The sequence below is a fragment of the Phyllobates terribilis genome, unplaced genomic scaffold, assembly GCF_046119375.1.
Source record: "Phyllobates terribilis strain yellow unplaced genomic scaffold, ASM4611937v1 Scaffold_9__5_contigs__length_417890890, whole genome shotgun sequence".
Lineage (NCBI taxonomy): Eukaryota > Metazoa > Chordata > Amphibia > Anura > Dendrobatidae > Phyllobates > Phyllobates terribilis.
The window spans coordinates 346,044,345-346,064,526 of record NW_027362769.1 but is presented as its reverse complement, the minus strand read 5'-3'; the positions used below and the strand labels follow the sequence as shown (position 1 = coordinate 346,064,526).

Below are 20,182 nucleotides of genomic sequence, written 5' to 3'. Positions count from 1 at the left end.
ATTCGGAGTCAGGTGGTGGCACAAGAGGAGGTGGAGGAAGTAGAGGAGGAGTTGTATGCGGAAGGGCTAACATCTGCAAGGTCCAGACGGTCGGCAGCACCAAGGCGGCAGGCATGTGAGGGTGGGGGAGATGGTTTTACCAGGGCGCATGGTAGCAGCCAAACTAGTGAGGAAGGTGCAGGAGCCCAGGAAGAAGTGGAGGACGAACTGATGGAAGACTCATCAGATGAGGGAGACCTTGATCACATTTCTGTTGTGCGAGGTTGGGGGGAGAGGACAGAGGATGATTGTTACCTCGCCACCAACACAACAGGGACTTGGTGCTCCTGGATGCGCAACACACATGAGTGCCTTCTTGCTGCACTACCTGCAACATGACCCTCGAATTGTGAGAATTAGAAATAATCCTGACTACTGGGTTGCCACACTGTTAGATCCCCGGTACAAAAGTAAATTTGCAGAAATTATTCCTGCCATAGAAAGGGATGCACGCATGCAGGAGTATCAGCAGAGACTGTTGCAGAATCTTACATGTGCTTTTCCACAAAACACCAGTGGTGCACGTAGTGAATCTCACAGTTCCAACTTGCCAACCGTGGGACCGTCAAGTGTTCAGCACTCAAACCGTAACAGAACCACAGTATCTGCTGGTAACATCAATTTTGCGGAATCATTTCACCACTTTTTTAGCCCATCCTTTGCAAGGCCACAGGAGACAAGAAGTCTGACACATAGTCAACGCCTAGAGACGATGGTACAGGAGTATCTCCAAGTAAACATTGAAGCCACGACTGTGTCACTGGACCCTTGCTCTTTTTGGGCTTCCAATCTGGATAAATGGCCGGAGCTAGCCACTTACGCCTTGGAGATCTTGTCATGCCCCGCAGCCAGCGTTCTGTCTGAACGTGTGTTCAGCGCTGCTGGTGGTGTGCTGACAGATAAGCGCACGCGGCTCTCCACTGATAATGTAGACAGACTCACGTTCATAAAGATGAACAAATCATGGATCCGAAACGACTTTTCTACCCCTGTGTCATCCTGGGGAGAGTAAAAGCTTGATGATTGGTTAAAATCACCCTACCAACCGTTTTAAGCTTTCAAATTACTAATCATGTTTATCTGTATCTTGACTGGAAAATAATTTGGGCTTTGTAGCAGTGTGCAGCACTGATCCTATTAGGCCATCTATAATAAGCTCCACCAGATTTAAAATTAAAAATAATTTTTAGCTGCATCTAGCCCGGAAAATAATTTTGGGGCTCCGAGATGCGCAAGACACATAAGTGCCTTCTTGCTGCACTACCTGCAGCATGACCCTCATATTGTCAGAATTCGAAGTAATCATGACTACTGGGTTGCCACACTCTTAGATCCCCCAAACTTTTCGATCAACCTTTTCATTTTAATAAAGACCAAAAAAATGGTAATTTTTGAAATTATAAGCATTAGCAGGTTGTTAGAAACTGAAATCAAACAGTTTTCAACTCAAAACTTTATTGTAGGTGATGTTACAATTTCACATAGGACCCCTTGTTCGAAAGGAGCTTCTGAACTCTCTCGTCCATTGAATTTGTCAGGTTTTGGATGGTTTCTGCTTCAATTGTTTTGCATGAGGACAGAATACCCTCCCAGAGCTGTTGCTTAGATGTGAACTGCCTCCCGCCATCATAGACACTCCTTTTAATGATGCTCCAAAGGTTCTGAATGGGGTAGAGGTCAGGGGAGCATGGGTGCCACACCATAAGTTTGTCCCCTTTTATGCCCATATCAGCCAGAGATGCAGATGTTTTATGTGCAGCATGAGATGGTGCATTATCATGCAGAAAAATGATCTTGCTGTGAAATACACGGTTCTTCTTCTTGAACCATGGCAGGAAGTGCTGTTTGAGAAAATCCACATACATTATGGAGTTCATCTTTAGCGCCTTCAGGGATCCTAAAGGGGCCGACAATCTCTCTCCCCATGATTCCAGCCCAAAACATTACTCCACCTCCTCCTTATTGGCGCTGTAGCCGTGTTTGCGTGGGGTGTCCATCAACCAGCCATCCTCCACTCCATCCATCTGGACCATCGAGCGCTGCACGGCACTCATCCGTGAACAAAACAGTTTTGAAATCAGTCTTCATGTAATGTTTGGCCCACTGGAGCCGTTTCTGCTTGTGTGAAGTGGATAGAGGAGGTCGACAGAATGGCGTATGCACAGCTGCAAACCTCTGAAGGACCCTGCATCTTGTTGTTCGGGGGACGTTGGAGGCACAAGCAGCTTCAAAAACTTGTCTGCTGCTATGACAAGGCTTTTTTGCCGCTGCTCTTTCAACCTGACGTAATTGCCTGTAGGAAAGAGTCCTCAATTTGCCCTTATCAGCACGCACACATGTGTACTGTGAATCAGCTACATACTTCTTGATTGCCAAGACACTTCATCCTGATCATCGCACAATGTTGATTGTAGTCATGCCTTGACCTAAACACTCCACAATTTGTTGCTTCTCAGCAGCCGACACATCCTTTTTCTTTCCCATTTTGGCAGAAAATGTAGGCTGCTGAATAATGTGAGAGAGCCTTCTTAAGTAGTCTTGCCTTTCATTGGACACACCTGCCAAACTAATTAGCACAGGTGTCTGCAATTGCTTACAGTGATATAAAGAGCCCTGACACACATCACCATCAATGAGTTTAACTGACAAACAAACAAATTCTTCCCTTATCACTCCTAAACACTTTTTGCATAATAATTTGGAACACAGTGTACATGTGCTTTTCCACAAAACACCAGTGGTTCACGTAGTGAATCTTACAGTTCTAACTTGCCAACCGTGGTCTGTATGGAATTGTTCAATAAAGGGCCCAAAATTAAGATAACATAGATGGGAGAGGTCTCTATGAATAGGAATTCCTAAGTATTTGATACCCTGTGAGGGCCAGGCAAAGGGAAAGTTGGACTGGATGGAATCCTATATGGATTTGGGGAGGGAGACATCGAGGGCCTCAGACTTCGCTGCATTGATTTTAAAATTTGACCATGTAACAAAGTGATCTATTTCAGCCATAACAGCATGGATGGATATATGTGATTGAGTGATATATACTAGGACATCATCAGCAAATAGAGAGCACTTGTACTCGGTGCCTCCCACCTCAATCCACCTAATATTGGGGTTATGGCGAATTGATGAGAGCAGGTGCTCCGTCACTAGGATGTATAAGAGAGGGGACAGAGAACATCCCTGCCTTGTCCCATTGGTGATTGTGAAAGGTGATGAAAATGTTCTGACGCGCCCCCTGGGCCTTGGGACACCCGGAGCCGGACCCTTTTTGGTGGATGCTGGTGGTTGTAGTCTCCGTGGCGGCAACCCGGTTCCGTGGCTCAGGGCGGTCAAACCAGTGGCGGAACTATTTATGTGGTTTTGATGTTTAAATGTCCGACTACGCCACCCGTGGATTGCGGTCAGAGTGAACCGCCGCTCCAGGGCAGACCGCTGAGGCTGGTGTTGTGGGTGCAGCAGAGCGTAGCATAACTCCCCACGGGAGGAGTATAGCCTCAGGGCAGTGTATGCGGAGGATGGGGGTGATGGTGCAGGGCAGCAGCAGTAATGACACGGAGTCAGTGATGCAGTCCAGGGCCTTTACTCACAGTTCTTATTATCCAGACCACGTCTGCAGGTAATGGCTGCCCACGTCGTACTGTGCTCACCAGGTGAGGGGCTCAGACAACTCCCAGATAACTTTGGAGCGCTTCACAGGACCCCCTTTGTGTGTCCTTTGTCTGGCCTTTCTTACCAACCCTTCTGTCCGGCTGCCTCGGGCCTCCTCTTGGTAAACTTGGCGCCAGTTTCCCTGACCCTATGTGGTGCCTTCCTAGCGGGTGTAGCGAGGGGCTGCGCCACATAAAATGTCACAGCCTCCTGTTTCTAGCTGAGGGTCGTTTCCTGCCTCCACTAGTTTCGGGGACCGGTCTCCCCCTTTGGCCTGACCCCTCCACGCAGGTGGATTCTGGCGTGCGGTGGCGACTCGCCCGTCCGCACCCCTGAGATCCCTTCGTTCCTCGTTCCTGGAGCCTTCTCCGCTCCTCTTCCTTCCTTCTCCCTCTTCCAGGCCTGGGCCTCTGTTACTAGGCCCGCCTCCGGAGCAGAGCTCATGCAGAGCCCCTGCTCCCTGCCACTTCTGCTCAGACTTCTCTGCACTGAACTAAGATGGTGCCCACCTTTTATACTCCCTTCTCAATGCACCCAGGAACTGCTTCCTCCCTGCTCCTGCACTACAGGGTTCCCCTTCCTCAGTGTTCCCTCCCCCCACTCCAGCCAGGGACAGGGACTGTCGTGCCCATCTCAGGGGCATATTGGTCGCCCTGCCCCACGGCAATGTGGTGTAATGCATGCAGGTGTCGGGTCCTGATCCACACTACATCCTTACCTGAGAGTGAGATATCACACCTCTGGGTGAGGTGCAATACGTCTGTAGCAACCGAGCCCTCAGGGTGCTACAGTTCCATTTATCTTCAGCCTAGGTGACGTATTGCGATAGAGGGCCGTGATTTTGGCTATAAAAGGGTCCCCTAGACCCCTACCCCAAGCTTTTTAAGAGAATCATATATGGCGTGCCAGGAGACTCTATGGAATGCTTTCTCAGCATCCAACGAGAGTATCTAATTACAAATTTTTAACTGCATCTAGCCCAGGAAATACTTTGTGCCTAGTAGCAGGGTCTGCTAGTCAGCGGATTATCCCGGCTGTTAAGCAAGCTACACCACCTGTAGTTTGGACACTTCATTTTTTCAAAGGAAATGCTTCGGGACCATGGGATACTCAGTGAAGAGCATCAGGAGGCACCCCAAGGCATAGGGGCTGGGACTGGCAGTAGGATGCCTTGCGGTGGACAGCCGAGCTCGATCCTTATAAAAGCTTTTTAACTGCAGCAGCTTTAGTGGACGCTACTGGAGCTGGAATTACGCGGCTGCTGGCATGAGACTTGCCCTCCAATAGATCCTTGTAAATGGATTTAAAGTGTATTCATTCAAATTAGAGGGACAATTTAAATTAAAAAGCTTAGAGCTGCCTCCACCACAGGGGGGCTCGCTCGACCCACCAGCGGACAGGCACCAGTATTGGGAGAGGGGGGCTGGCCATCAGGGTTCACCGCGGCTCTGGCACAAACCCGGCGACACGGAGGTGGCACGGGCAGGAGCGGACTGGCCGTGTCGGCTTCTCACTTTTTGGATTTTAGAAGGGCATGACATGCCTATATCTGTGTCTCCCCCTCCTTTTACTCCTCCACCTCTTTTATTTTCGCATGACTATATGTACTTGTCACTTTTCCATGTGTTAGTTATGTCTTCTGAGCAGTTTGTCAGCTTTTGGACACCTTTGAAGGTGTTTTCTATGTGTTTCTATGTGTTTTTGTTTGCCTGCCATTGGTTTTAACGGTGTTCGAAGGTGTTCGACGAACAGTTCGACGAACAGTTCGGCGAACACACGGGTGTTCGACGAACCGAACCGAACTCGAACACTACGGGGGTGGCTCAACACTAATACTCACATCTATAATTGCCGTGTGTACTGTATTATAACTTATTATAGACTACATGGTAATAATCTGTGCGCTGAATACTACATATGAGATTATATATATATATTTATTTATCTCTCTATATCATACACATACATACAGACCTGTGTAATGTATAGGAGTGCATTCCGGTATTATTTTATTAACTGCAGAGTTTGTGCCTGACATGATTTTGTTGCATTATTTTTTATTCTCCGTATTATGTTTTTATTGAATTCTTTTTTATTAAACCCCATTCACACATTGAATATGAAGATCGCATGTTTAGGTTTGATGCAACCACAACACTTTTGTGATAAATAGAATGGGAGATACTAGTTCCAGGACAACTCCTTTAGTTATTGAGGGATCTGATCTAGGTTCTGAATTAAAGGGCTTGTCCACTATTAGACAACCCTTCCTTTTTTCTTTCACTGCCGGAGTGGTATCACTAATGTAATTTCCCTGCCTGTCAGGGGCGTACATAGGAATCATGGGGCCCCATAGCAGAAGCTCTAATTGGGCCCCCCCCCCCCCCAACAAAAAAATTTAAATAATTGTCGGGGTCACCAAAGATCAGGTCTCACAACTTTCCATCTTTACATAGTAATTTTCCTCCTGCTGAGGTCCTAGATCTCTCTTTCATTGCCCCATAAAGTGTGATGCCAATAAAAGGGCCCCCCAAACACAGTATGAAACCCCCATGGTGAATTCCTCCACATGCACAGTATAATGACCCTACTGTACCCCACCTCAACTCCCAGGGTAAAGTATGCTGACCCCAACAAAGTATGATCCCCCAACTGTGAGCCGCTAGAGAGGATGGTACATAATAAGGGACGGCGCTATACATAATAAAAGAGGAAACTATATAACTAAGGATGGCGCTATACATAATAAGTGAGTACACTATATACTAAGGGACTGTGCTATACATAATACGGCTACATTCCTGCATCTGTGTGCAGTGTCGGTGTGCTGTCCTGTTTTACTGACGTATTCAGCATGTCCTATTCTAATCCTCAAAATCGGATCAGAACAGGACATTCTCTGACCCTCTTAGATCTCATTCTCAGATCCGTGATTTTCATGGATGTGTGAATGGATCTATAAAACTGTACGAGTCCGTGGACCATCCGATAAAAAGATCTGGCAGCACACGGACATTTCACACAAATGTGAGAATGCAGCCTAATGGATTTTACAGATAACATTATCACTCCAAGTCACACATCGCAGATACAGAATAATATTTACATCCAGGCACTTACCGCTGATGTCTCATCTGATCAGAGCCGGTTTCTGCTGCTTCTTCTCCATCTGGTCAGACTTTCATGTTGACATCTCCCAGTCACGACTCGTCTTGTCACGATGATCTCCAGCCTAGATAATAACAAGGTCACATATATTGTATGCATACATGTGTCTCCCCCGCACTGCCCCCCTGACTACAGATATGTAACCTGTGGCGCCCTGCTGCGCATTGGTGCCACAGAACCCAGAAGGGTGCATGGATGGACTTCTCCACAAGAGGCCCTCACACATTCACACACCTCCACCCTACCGCCTCAGACCAGCAGATGGAGCCCAATAGGGATATATATAGGGAGGGTGGAGCCAGGCAGCTCAGTTTTCAGTTTAGAGTTTAGTGTGCTCAGTGAGAGAGCAGCACGCAGGCTGCTGTGTGAGGCAAGTTGAGTCCTACAGCACGCACTGAAGCCTAGTGAGGGTCCCGAGTGTGGCCGAAGGCGAAAGGAGAGAAGAGGAGAGGAGAGAGGAGTTGAGGGGGCAGAGGAGCGTACCAGGCTCACCCCGAAGTATACACCGGACACCGGGTCCGCGCCTACAGGGACCCTTTACACCCAGTAGGGACCACCGGACACCTGGAGGACTACAAGTCCCAGGCCAACCAACGCTGACTACAGTAACAGGGCTAGGAGTCACAGAGGCCCCAGCGACCAGGGAGAGTGATCTCCAGGAGAAAGCCCTACCACCAGGTCAGCAGGTGCAAGGGAGAGAGAGAGACAGTAACCAAGCTAGGCCTAGCTCCAGGCAGGTCAGAAGCTTAGCGAGTAAAGCCACGGATTAGGAGGCCCTATAACCGCTCACTGGGGAGAGTCCAAAAGTGCGCCCTTCGTCCGGAGTGCCCTGTACCGTGCCTGCATCATCACCAGTAAAGGTACTGAAGCTTACCCCGGTGTGAGTGTCGGTCTTTCCTCTGGGACTGTCCTGCCGTCTCTCACCAGCATCCACCATTCACCCCCACACTGCCCTGGAGCTAGCTTTACCTGTGGAGAGCCACACCATCCCTGCTGTCGTAACATCAGCTTCAGAGGACTGCTCCGCAGCGGCGGCACCCTTTAGCCGCAATCCACAGGTGGCATCACGAACCCTTTCCAAATCCCCTATAAATGATATTCCCCTTTTGATTGACCGCCCTGGGTCAAGGACCAGGCCAGCCACCGTGATATCCCCCACCGGCATCCATAAGAGGCCCGGCTGCCGAGTACCCCACGGCCCTGGGGGCGCGTCATAACCCCCCCATTAATATACTATCAGCCACTTAGTAATCAATATATAAAGTGATAAGCACCACTGTGCCCCCCCATTAACTATGATCTGCACCGGCCAATAATATAAATTATTAGATGTTGGCCCGATTCTAATGCATCGGGTATTCTAGAATATGCATGTGGCCGACCCGACGCAATTAGCAAAGCGGTGTTTAAATTTGACGCCAATATCGCTGATTGGTCGCGGCCAGCGACCAATCAGCAAAGCAGTGTTTAAATTTGGCGCCAAAATCGCTGATTGGTCGCGGCCGGCGACCGCGACCAATCAGCAAAGTGGTGTTTAAATTTGTCGCCAAAATCGCTGATTGGTCCCGGCCAGCGGCGACCGCGACCAATCAGCAAAGCGGTGTTTAAATTTGGCGCCAATATCGTTGATCGTCCGCGACCAATCAGCAAAGCAGTGTTTAAATTTGGCGCCAATATTGCTGATTGGTCAAACCGCCGACCGCGACCAATCAGCAAAGCGGTGTTTAAATTTGGCGCCAATATTGCTGATTTGGTCACCGGCTGCGACCAATCAGTGAACCGTGTTAGTGAAGACCGGAGAGCGTGTTTAAATTTGGCACCAAAATTACTGATTGGTCGTGGTCGCCGGCCGCGACCAATCAGCGAATCATATTAGTGAGGACAGGGCAGCGGCGCTGCTTGTGCGGGTACCTCCGCTGCGAGGAGCCGGGAGATGGCTGGCTGCTCGCAGCCGAAGTATGCCGACCGGCGGCGTCGCTCCCCGATCCTCCCTTCATACTTGCCGTCGGGAGATCAACGGCCCTAGCCGCTGATCTCCGACGGTAGCCGCATGGAGGTCAGCGGCGCCGCCGGTCGGGGTACTTCTGCTGCGAGCAGCCAGGAGATGAGCGGCTAGCGCCGCTCATCTCCCGGCTGCATCGCCGCTGACCTCCGTGCGGCAGATGAGCCGCTAATGGCCGCCATCTTTTCTGAAATCCCGCGTCGCTGATTGGCTGCAGCCGGACCAATCAGCAACGCGGGATTTCCTGGACAGACAGACGGGATAAGACGATTATATATATTAGATTTAGTCTCTGTGACTCTCCCCAATTAACTGTAAGACTATGTGCACACGGAAAACATACAAGGCTTCACAGTACAAGCAAAGTGAAACCCCCATTGCTCTCTCCCAGCACCCTCGTCATTGCTCTCTCCAAGCACCCCCATCATTACTCTCTCCCAGCACCCCGTCATTGCTCTGTCCCAGCACCCTCATCGTTGCTCTCTCCCAGCACCCCCATCATTGCTCTCTCCCAGCACCCCCATCATTGCTCTGTCCCATCACCCCCATCATTGCTCTGTACCAGCACCCCCATCATTGCTCTGTCCCAGCACCCCCATCATTGCTCTGTCCCAGCACCCCCATCATTGCTTCTGCCAGCGCCCCCATCATTGCTCTCTCCCAGCACCCCCATCATTGCGCTCTCCCAGCACCCCCATCATTTCCTCTCAGCACCCCCATCATTACTCTGTCTCAGCACCTCCATCATTGCTCTCTCTCAGCCCCACATTATCGCTCTCTCCCAGCCCCCCACCATTGCTCTGTCCCAGCACCCCCATCATTGCTCTCTCCCAGCACCCCCATCATTGCTCTCTCCCAGCAACACGCCATTGCTCTCCCCAGCCCTATCAGCCCCATTATTGCTCTTCCCAGCCCCATCATTCCTCTCCCCAGCCCCATCAGCCCCATTATTGCTCTTCCCAGCCCCATCATTCCTCTTCCCAGCCCCATCAGCCCCATTATTGCTCTCCCCAGCCCCATCATTCCTCTCCCCAGCCCCATCAACTCCATTATTCCTCTCCCCAGCCCCATCAGCCCCATTATTGCTCACTCCAGCCCCACCATCCCATCATTGCTCTCCCCAGCCCCACCATCGCCATCATTGCTCTCCCCAGCCCCATCATTGCTCTCCCTAGCCCTACCATCCCATTATTCCTCTCCCCAGCCCCATCAACCCCATTATTCCTCTCCCCAGTCCCATCATTCCTCTCCCCAGCCCCATTATTGCTCTCCCCAGCCCCATCAGCCCCATTATTGCTCTCCCCAGCCCCATCAACCCCATTATTGCTCTCCCCAGCCCCATCAACCCCATTATTGCTCTCCCCAGCCCCATCAGCTCTCTCCCCAGCCCCATCATTGTTCTCCCCAGTCCCATCAGCCCCATTATTGCTCTTCCCAGCCCCATCATTCCTCTCCCCAGCCCCACCATCCCACCATTGCTCTCCCTCCACCTCCACCTCCCCTCCCCAGCATTTCAATAAAAAAAAAAACAACTTACCTCAGCTCGCTCCCCTGCAGCAGCATCCTCCTGGTTGCCGGCAGCTTTCTTCCTGACCCAGGCGCGCGCTGTATGATGACGTCATCAAGCTGCGCGCGCCTGGGTCAGGGAGGAAGCAGAGGACGAACCCTCCAGCTCCGCTGCTCTTCTCCTCCTGACAGCAGCGGAGCTGCAGGGATCGCTCCCTGACTGCCGCGTGCTGGGAGCAGCTGCACCTTGCGGGCCCCTTGGTGCAGCTGCATGGTGGGGACCCGGCGCAGCTGCACCGGCGGCGGTATGTTCACCCCTGGACTGCTATGGGGCCCCCCCAGCTCACGGGCCCCATAGCAGTCGCGTGGTCTGCCGCCATTGGCGGTACGCCACTGCTGCCCATAGTAGAATACTTACCAGCCACCATCTTCCACTGTTTCCAGTGCTGCTCTGGTCCTTCTCTGCCATTTTGTGACAACAGCTCTTTGAATGGCTGAAAATCATTGTTAACAGTCACGAGACCATATATTCTTTCATTAGAGAGAATAGGGTCAATTATGCTAATGGCACTCTGATCAAACTCTGATTGGAGTGTCAGCCTGGTGTGATCCAATAAGGGGCTAATTTGAAGGTAAAGATGTTGTCCACTACCCCCAGCTGATCGGCGGGGGTGCCGGGTGTCAGACCCCAACTGATCAGACATTGATGACCTATCCTAAGGATAGGTCATCAATGAAAAAGTAGTGGACAACCTCTTTAATGGTGTTCTGACACCGTGTGGCGCGCGCATGGGGAGCCCCCCTTCCGGGAGGAAATTAACTTATTCCTCCTGGCAGCCTCCGCCTTTCAGTCATAGGGTATGTGAACACGATCCGGACAAGTAGCACTTTGGACGCAGCATACTTTATGTTGCGTTCAAAGCGCTGCGTTATATTGAACACAGATGAATCCGCATGTGTTCATTGAACCATGCGGATTCACCGCATTCAATACATTGTAGTAATCTAATTTCTATTGCGGAGACTAGCGACTCCGCAAGAGAAATGCTGCGGTCCGGAAAGACGTGCCGCATGTCCATGTCTGCGTGTGATCTGCAGGCACAGATGAAGCATAACCCTCGCTCCACCATACCGCTGCATGACCAGCTCTACCCTCACCTATTGTATCCTCCCCCATCCCCTGTAGACTGTGAACCCTCGCGGGCAGGGTCCTCTCTCCTCCTGTACCAGTCGCCAAATTGTATTGTTCAAAATTTATTGTAATTGTTTGTGCTATGTATATCCCTTCCACATGTAAAGCGCCATGGAATAATCTCTGACAGCGGCATTTAACAGCGCCGCAAGCGCATCACTTACCCCGCCCATCGGTGACCCCATCATGTGATCGCGGATCACCGATGCGTGGGCATGACAACCCGGGGTCTGCAGCAGACCCCAGTGGTTGTCATGTAAAGATTGCTATGAGCACCACCTAGTGGTCGGCGCTCATAGCACAGGAGCATTTCTGCTACATAGAGGCGATCTGCTCATCACCTCTATGTAGCAGAGGCGATTGGACAGTTGTTGCTTCTAGTCTCCTATGGAAACTATAGAAGCAAGAAAAAAGTGTAAAAAAAATGTTTTTCAAAATATAAAAAAAACTTAAAAAATATAGAAGTTTAAATCACCCCCCTTTTGCCCCATCTACTATATAATTGTCTTATCCAGTCTGTCTGTCTGTCTGTCTATCTGTCTGTCTGTCTGTCCTGGAAATCCCGAGTCGCTCATTGGTCCGGCAGCGGCCAATCAGCGCCGCGGGATTTCTGAAAAAATATGGCGGCCGTTAGCGGCTCATCTGCGGGACGGAGCTCAGCGGCGATGCAGCCGGGAGATGAGCGCCAGCGACCAATCAGCGATTTTTAACACAAATGTCCGGACCTTTGTAACACCATGCGGATACTGTGGGGACATCAGCGGCTAGGGTGTCAAGGGAGGACCGGGGAGCGGCGCTGCGGGTCGGGATACTTCTGCTGCGAGCAGTCGCTCATCTCCCGGCTTCTCGCAGTGGAAGTATCCGCACAGGCAGCGGCGCTCCCCGGTCCTCACTAATACGATTCCGCTCCCCGGTCCTCACCAATACGATTCGCTGATTGGTCGCGCTCTCCGCACGCGACCAATCAGTGATCTTGGCACTAAAGTTAAACACCGCTCTGCTGATTGGTCGCGGCCGCTGCCCGCGACCAATCACCGATTTGGGCGCCACATTTAAATAGCGGCCGCGACCAATCACCGATCTTGCCGCCTCATTTAAACACTGCTGTGCTGATTGGTCGCGGACGCCAGACACGACCAATCAGCGAGCTTGGCGCCAAATTTAAACAACACTCTGCTGATTGGTCGCGGACTCCAGCCGCGACCAATCAGCGAGATTGGCGCCAAATTTAAACAACGCTCTGCTGATTGATCGAGGCCGCTGGCCGCGACCAATCAGCGATTTTGGCGCCAAATTTAAACCCCGCTCTGCTAATTGGTCGCGGATGCCGGCCGCAACTAATCAGCATTATTGGCGCCAAATTTAAACACCGCTCTGCTGATTAGTCGCGGTGGCCAGCCGCGACCAATCAGCGATTTTGGCGCCAAATTTAAACACCGCTCTGCTGATTGGTCGCGACCGCCACCAATCAGCGATTTTGGCGCCAAATTTAAACCTCGCTCTGCTGATTGGTCGCGGTTGCCGGCCGCGACTAATCAGCATTGTTGGCTCCAAATTGCCGGCCGTGACTAATCACCATTATTGGCGCCAAATTTAAACACCACTTTGCTGATTGGTCGCGACCGCCGGCCGCAACAAATCAGCATTATTGGCGCAAAATTTAAACCCCGCTCTGCTGATTAGTCGTGACCGCCGGCCGCAACAAATCAGCATTATTGGCGCAAAATTTAAACCCCGCTCTGCTGATTAGTCGCGACCGCCGGCCGTGATCAATCAGCGATATAGTCGCCAAATTTCAAGACCGCTTTGCTGATTGGTCGCGGTTGCCGGCCGCGACCAATCAGCGATTTTGGCGCCAAATTTAAACACCGCTCTGCTGATTGCGCCCGGTCTGCCGCATACATATTCTAGAATACCCGATGCGTTAGAATCGGGCCACCATCTAGTCTATATAAATAATCGTCTTATCCCGTCTGTCTGTCTGTCTGTCCAGGAAATCCCGCGTCGCTCATTGGTCCGGCAGCGGCCAATCAGCGACGCGGGATTTCAGAAAAAAGATGGCGGCCATTAGCGGCTCATCTACGGGACGGAGATGCAGCCAGGAGATGACCGACGCGAGGCGCTCATCTCCCGGCCGCTAGCAGCAGAAGGACCTCGACTGCTGGCGCCGCTGACCTCCATGCGGCTAGGGTGTCAAGGGAGGACCGGGGAGCGGCGCTGCGGGTCGGGATACTTCTGCTGCGAGCAGCCGCACATCTGTCGGCTTCTCGCAGCGCAAGTATCAGCACAGGCAGCGCCGCTGACATCCATGCGGCTAGGGTGTCAAGGGAGGACTGGGGAGCGGCGCTGCGGGTCGGGATACTTCTGCTGCAAGAAGCCGCTCATCTCCCGGCTTCTCGCAGTGGAAGTAGCCGCACAGGCAGCGACGCTCCCCGGTCCTCACCAATACAATTCCGCTCCCCGGTCCTCACCAATACGATTCAATGATTGGTCGCGGTCTCCGGCCGCGACCAATCACCGATCTTGGCGCAAAAGTTAAACACCGCTGTGCTGATTGGTCGCGGACGCTGCCCGCGACCAATCACCGATTTGGCCACCACATTTAAATAGCTGCCGCGACCAATCAGCGATTTTGGCGCCACATTTAAACACTGCTGTGCTGATTGGTCGCGACCAATCAGTGAGATTGGCGCCAAATTTAAACAACGCTCTGCTGATTGGTCGCGGACTCCAGCCGCGACCAATCAGCGAGATTGGCGCCAAATTTAAACAACGCTCTGATCTCCCGACGGCAAGTGTGAACGGAGGACCGAGTAGCGGCGCCGCCGGTCGGGATGCTTCTGCTGCGAGCAGCCGCTCATCTCCCAGCTGCTCGCAGCGGAAGTACCCGCACAGGCAGCGCCGCTCGCCGGTCCTCACTAATACGACGCTGATTAGTTGCAGCCGCCGGCCGCGACCAATCAGCGATATGGGCGGCAAATTTAAACCCTGCTCCGCTGATTGGTCGCGGTGGCCGGCCGCCACCAATCAGCAATTTTGGTGCCAAATTGAAACACCGCTCTGCTGAGTGGTCGTGGTCGCCGGCCGCGACCAATCAGCATTATTGGAGCCAAATTTAAACCCCGCTCTGCTGATTGATCGCGGTGGCCGGCCGCGATCAATCAGAAATATTGGTGCAAAATTTTATACACCGCTCTGCTGATTGGTCGCGGCCGGCGACCGCGACCAATCAGCAGTATTGGCGCCAAATTGAAACCCCGCTCTGCTGATTAGTCGCAACCACCGGCCGTGACCAATCAGCGATATTGGCGCCAAATTTAAACACCGCTTCGCTGATTGGTCGCGGTGGCCGGCCGCGACCAAGCAGCAATATTGGCGCCAAATTTAAAAACCGCTCTGCTGATTGGTCGCGGTTGCCGGCCGCGACTAATCAGCATTATTGGCGCCAAATTTAAACACAGCTTTACTGATTTGTCGTGGTGGCCGGCTGCGACCAATCAGCGATATTGGCGCCAAATTTAAAGACAGCTCTGCTGATTAGTCGCGGTCACCGGTCACGAATAATCAGCATTATTGGCGCCAAATTTAAACACTGCTCTGCTGATTGGTCGCGGCCGTGACCAATCACCATTATTGGCGCCAAATTTAAATACTGCTCTGCTGATTAGTCGCGTTCGCTGGCCGCGAGCAATCAGCATTATTGGCGCCAAATTTAAACCCCGCTCTGCTGATTAGTCGCGACCGCCGGCCGTGACCAATCTGCGATATAGGCGCCAAATTTTAACACCGCTTTGCTGATTGGTCACGGTTGCCGGCCTCGACCAATCAGCGATTTTGGCGCCAAATTTAAACACCGCTCTGCTGATTGCGCCCGGTCGGCCGCATACATATTCTAGAATACCCGATGCGTTAGAATCGGGCTACCATCTAGTTTGAAATAAAATAATAAAAAATAAACCCCACATACACATATTTGTTATCGCCGTGTTCAGAATCGCCCGATCAATATAAAAAAAGGATTAATCCGATTGGTAAACAGCGTAATGAGAAAAAAATTCCAAACGCCAGAATTACATTTTTTTGGTCGCCGCAACATTGCAATAAAATGCAATAACGGGCGATCAAAACATCGGATCTACCCCAAAATGGTATCAATAAAAACGTCAGCATGCAAAAAATAAGCCCTCACCCGGCCCCAGATCCTGAAAAATGGAGACTCGGAAAATGCCGCTTTTTTTTTTTTTTTTTTAAAAGCATACTTTTGGAATTTTTTTTCACCACTTAAATAAAAAAAAAAAAAACTATTCATGTTTGGTGTCTATGAACTCGTAATAACCTGGAGAGTAATAATGGCAGGCCAGGTTTAGCATCCAGTGAACGTGGAAAAAAAAACAAAAAAACAACAACTGTGGACTTGCATTTTTTTTGCAATTTCACCGCACTTGGAATTTTTTTCCCGTTTTCCAGTACACGATACGGTAAAACCAGTGCTGGCGTTTAAAAGTACAACTTGTCCCGCAAAAAATAAACCCTCACACGGCCATATTGACTGAAAAATTAAAAGGCTTTGGCTCGGGGAAGAAGGGGAGCAAAAATCGAAAACTCAAAAACGGAAAATGCCCCGGTCATGAAGCCACCCTTCCCAGGTTCAGCGCTGAGTCTCCAGTGCTGCTCCCGGTTTCTTATTGTCTGCGGCGCTGACATCACATTGACAGCACTGCAGCCAATCAGTGAGCTCAGCGTCTCGTGCGGTTAACTTAGGAAGAGCTCTTGAGCTCAGTTATTGGCTGCAGCGCTGTCGTTGCCACTTCAGCGCTGCAGACGATCACGAGGAGCGGTGGCGGAGTTTCAGCACTGGACCCTGGAAGGGGAGTAAGGTGCCGTTTTTTTTTAAATAAATTGCACCTGGTAACACAACTTCCCTGAAAACCTCTCAAGCTGAAGAGCTGCAACTAAAAACCTGTTTACCTCTGGATTAAAGCTACTAAATCTAGTATTACTGTAAAATAAAAAGCACCGACAGCAGATAACCTCCTTATTTCTTTTTCTGTGCCGCATAATTGGTATCATTACTGTACAAAATTGAAATGCCAGAACATTTGCTGCTGTTTCTGCAGCCATCAGAACAAATAGCAATACATATTTATATAATGCAGAGCAACGTTCTGACGTAACCTAGCAACCAGCGCCGCCGAACGTTCCAAAACGCTGAACGTTCCAAGCTACTGCGCACGCGCATCCTAGCTCAAGAGATTCTGGTTCTGTGCGCCCCTAGCGGTCACGATTGGGAATAAGCGGAGATCAGTACTGATTGCAGCGTGGAGGAGGCGGAAGTTCGTGCTTACAGTAAGACAACGTGGGTGACGAACATGGGGATATTCATGTGTGTGATTATTTGTCAGTCCTTCCTGTGTTATGTGAGTTTGTGTAATGGAGCAGTTGTGTATCTGTCCCTGGTCTTGGATTGTGTGATGTTCCAGATCAACTTCAGATGATCTGAGCATCTTTGCTGCTAATAGACATAGAGATTTCTTCATAATTGTAATATTTGTGGTCCATATTTCCTGCCAGACCTCTGACCCAGAGCTGATCATCTGCTACAGTGTATCAGAGGAGATCAACTGGATCAGAATAAGTCCAGGTGTTTACAATCTTGATTCCTAGTATACTCGCCTTCCAGCGCCCCCACAGATCCAGTCCAGTCCATTTTTCAGTCCAGATTCAGTGTCGGAAGTCACAGGACTGCTGCAGCCTGTGATTGGTTGCAGTGTTGCTATGACTTTTGAACGGATCAGACACTGCTTCCGCTGGTGCTCCTAACCATGTGGTCGCTGGGAGGTGAATATGCCTTCAGCTTTTATTTTAAAACCACCCATCCACTGTCAGACAACCCCTCTAAGAACACATGCATGCTCTGCTGAATTGAGCGTGCATGTGTATAAGGGCGGTTTGGAGACTCAAACTTTTCCAGGGTTTAATAATTTGTCTAAAAGCATGAAATATAAAAAAAAATCACCCATTCACAGTTGTTTGTGATTGTATTTGTTTACTTCCCGGCAGTGATCATGTCACATACATCCAGCTGACTATTGCAGTCAATCATTGGTCTCAAGAGGCCAGTGATTGGCTGCAGCGGTCACGTGGATGTACTGTACACTTTTTTGTATATGCACTTTGCGTGTAAAAAAACCTTGTATAACTCTGTATGAAAGTACAGCTCTCGAGCCTCCATATGAGTACATTACCACTGTATTCTGGCCCATACCACATCCATTACAATATGGCTCTATATATGAGGCTACTGTATATAAGCACAGAGTAGGAACAGGGTTGGGTCTAATTTGCACTTTTATAATGCAGGATGGCAAAAAACAAGAATAAATCCGAGAAAAGAGAGAAAAAGAAGAAGCTGGCCGAGGAGGCATCTGAAGCCCCTGTGACGAAAAAGAAGAAGGTCAGTCATTTACTTTGTGATGGAGATTTGCAGCAAAAATTAAAAAAAATTGTGTGCTAATGTGTCAAAAATATAGTAGAAATGGGCCAGCTTACCTCATGGGCCCCTGTGAGGTTGCACTGGTATTAATCCAACAATGAAAAAAGACCCCTAACAAGAATGTATAAACATAAATAATCTTTATTGAATATCAAAAAAATGTTTAAAAACAGATATTGGGGAGTAATTGTGACACTGAAAATAACACACGATCAACAATTCAATTACATAGATGAAATATATGATTTTCTATTCATGACGGTATAAGGAGAAATAAAGAAACAATGGTAATCTTAATATTCCCTAACAATCAATGAGAGAGTACATGTCAAACAATGACCAGTACAGCTACTTGGCAGTAAAGGTTCTCCTATGAAAGTGATTCCCTTTGAAGAACTTCAAATTGCTACATGTAAGGCATGTTTTTACAAAATGCCAGTGCACATGTACATTTGTGAGAAAAGGAATCATAAACATGTCAGAACAAGACATCATCCATGATGGTGGAACCCATTGATAGAATCGTTGCAAATATGCAAGGTGCATAATGCCTATAGATAATAGACTTATGTGATACTAATGGTTCAAGAGGTAAATAAAGGGAACATAATGACCTATATGACCACTCAGAATAAAAAAGAATAAAGGGCATAGTAATCATAAGTACGTATCCTGAAAACAAGGTCTATATAACTGCACCTAGAAAAAATATCAAGCAAACGCACCGTCAATCATGCGTCACCTAGTGCACCTTGACGCGCGTTTCGCATCTGACTTCATCAGAAGGGGTTTGTTGAATGAGTAGGGTGTTAAATACCCCTCTCGTCCTTTCAGGCGTAAGGGTCATAATTGGCACATGTGTGTGACGCTTCTGCTGGAATCCTAAAGCCCGGAAAGTTACGGGTATGGCATCCAGTGGCGCCAGGACATGCCCCCCGAGACGCATCATAGGGGAGTGCGTCATCAGTAAACCAGAGCAAGTGCACTGTGCCTGGTACCAACCCCGATATCTCCACACGGAAACTGGAACATATAATTACAGTATATTGCTTTGCAGCTAAATGCATAAACTTCATGAGCCCCTATGAGGCTGCACAGGTTGCACTAATGGTATGTCTGCAGTGACTGTGACCCTGTATTTGACCAATATTCATAACTATTTACAAACTCTACATTTCATTGGTGGTTCATGGGGATCTTCAGAGCATGATCGTCTCTTTCCCTGCATGCAGAGCCGAGCATAACTGAGGTGTGCTACAACCTGGTTGTCAGAGCAGTTGTGATGCATTGAGACTGTTTGGGGACTGTTCTATTAGACAGGGTCATTAGAATCTCTGTTTTTCGTGAGTTAGAGAGGGTTGTTATGTGCATCTGCAGCTGATATCGGTGGGCTCTTCGGAGCATGATCAAGCTCCCTCCAGCTGACAAAGCATAGCTGAGCTGTTCTTCAACCTGGCTGTCAGATCAATGAGGATGTTGTGAGGGTGTCTGGACACTGTTTTATTAGACAGGGTCTTTAGGTGCATCTGCGAAGGCTCGACCAAGAGCATTAGAACTTCTGAGGGTTGGATCCAATGGCAACAGATGGTAAAGATAGTTTTGGGGAGCATCATTTGGAGAGGGGAGGCGATAGCTGCAAATCAGGTCAGATTTAAAATAGGTTGTATATTGGACATATAATTAATTCTGTATGTACAAACTACAATATAATTTTAGGATTAACCCTTTAAAGGATATGGTATGTTTGGCGGGGATCTGAACTCTGGGACCTCCACCAATCCTGTGCCCCCCATCCTGTGTTGTTCAGGGGATTGCACCCTTCCCAATTTGCTTGGCTAGCTTCACTGCACAATGGGGTGGCGGGGTACCACAGTGCAAGGAAAGGCTAAAGGAGCCACATACCAAATCAGCGCCAAGGGCCCTTAATTATTAAGGATCAGTGGAGACCTAGAAGTCAGAACTTTGCTAATCAATAATAGCCAACACAATAACATTTTAAAGTGACGGCACCACTTAAGGTAGACTTTGCACTCAAAACACTAAAAACGTTTAGGTGCATTTGCATGCACCTAAAAGGCTGAAGTTAGATGGCGCGCCCCCTGGGCCATATTCCTTTTTGAGGGGA

At 49.6% G+C, this 20,182-nt stretch overlaps 1 protein-coding gene across 3 annotated transcripts in view; it reads left to right on the top strand.

Moving 5' to 3' along the window:
* The first annotated feature begins 16,791 nt into the window (after positions 1–16,791).
* Positions 16,792–20,182, top strand: part of CHLSN (cholesin) — a 279,333-nt gene continuing 275,942 nt past the window's right edge. The window contains exons 1-2 of one of the 3 annotated variants that reach the window (XM_073648081.1): positions 16,792–16,910; positions 17,925–18,018. In XM_073648081.1, the coding sequence (XP_073504182.1) occupies positions 17,926–18,018 (93 nt within the window). In that variant the 5' untranslated portion in view covers positions 16,792–16,910; position 17,925. Of the gene's footprint in view, positions 16,948–17,924; positions 18,019–20,182 lie in introns of all 3 variants that reach the window. The other 2 variants (XM_073648080.1, XM_073648079.1) reach the window with 2 other exon arrangements.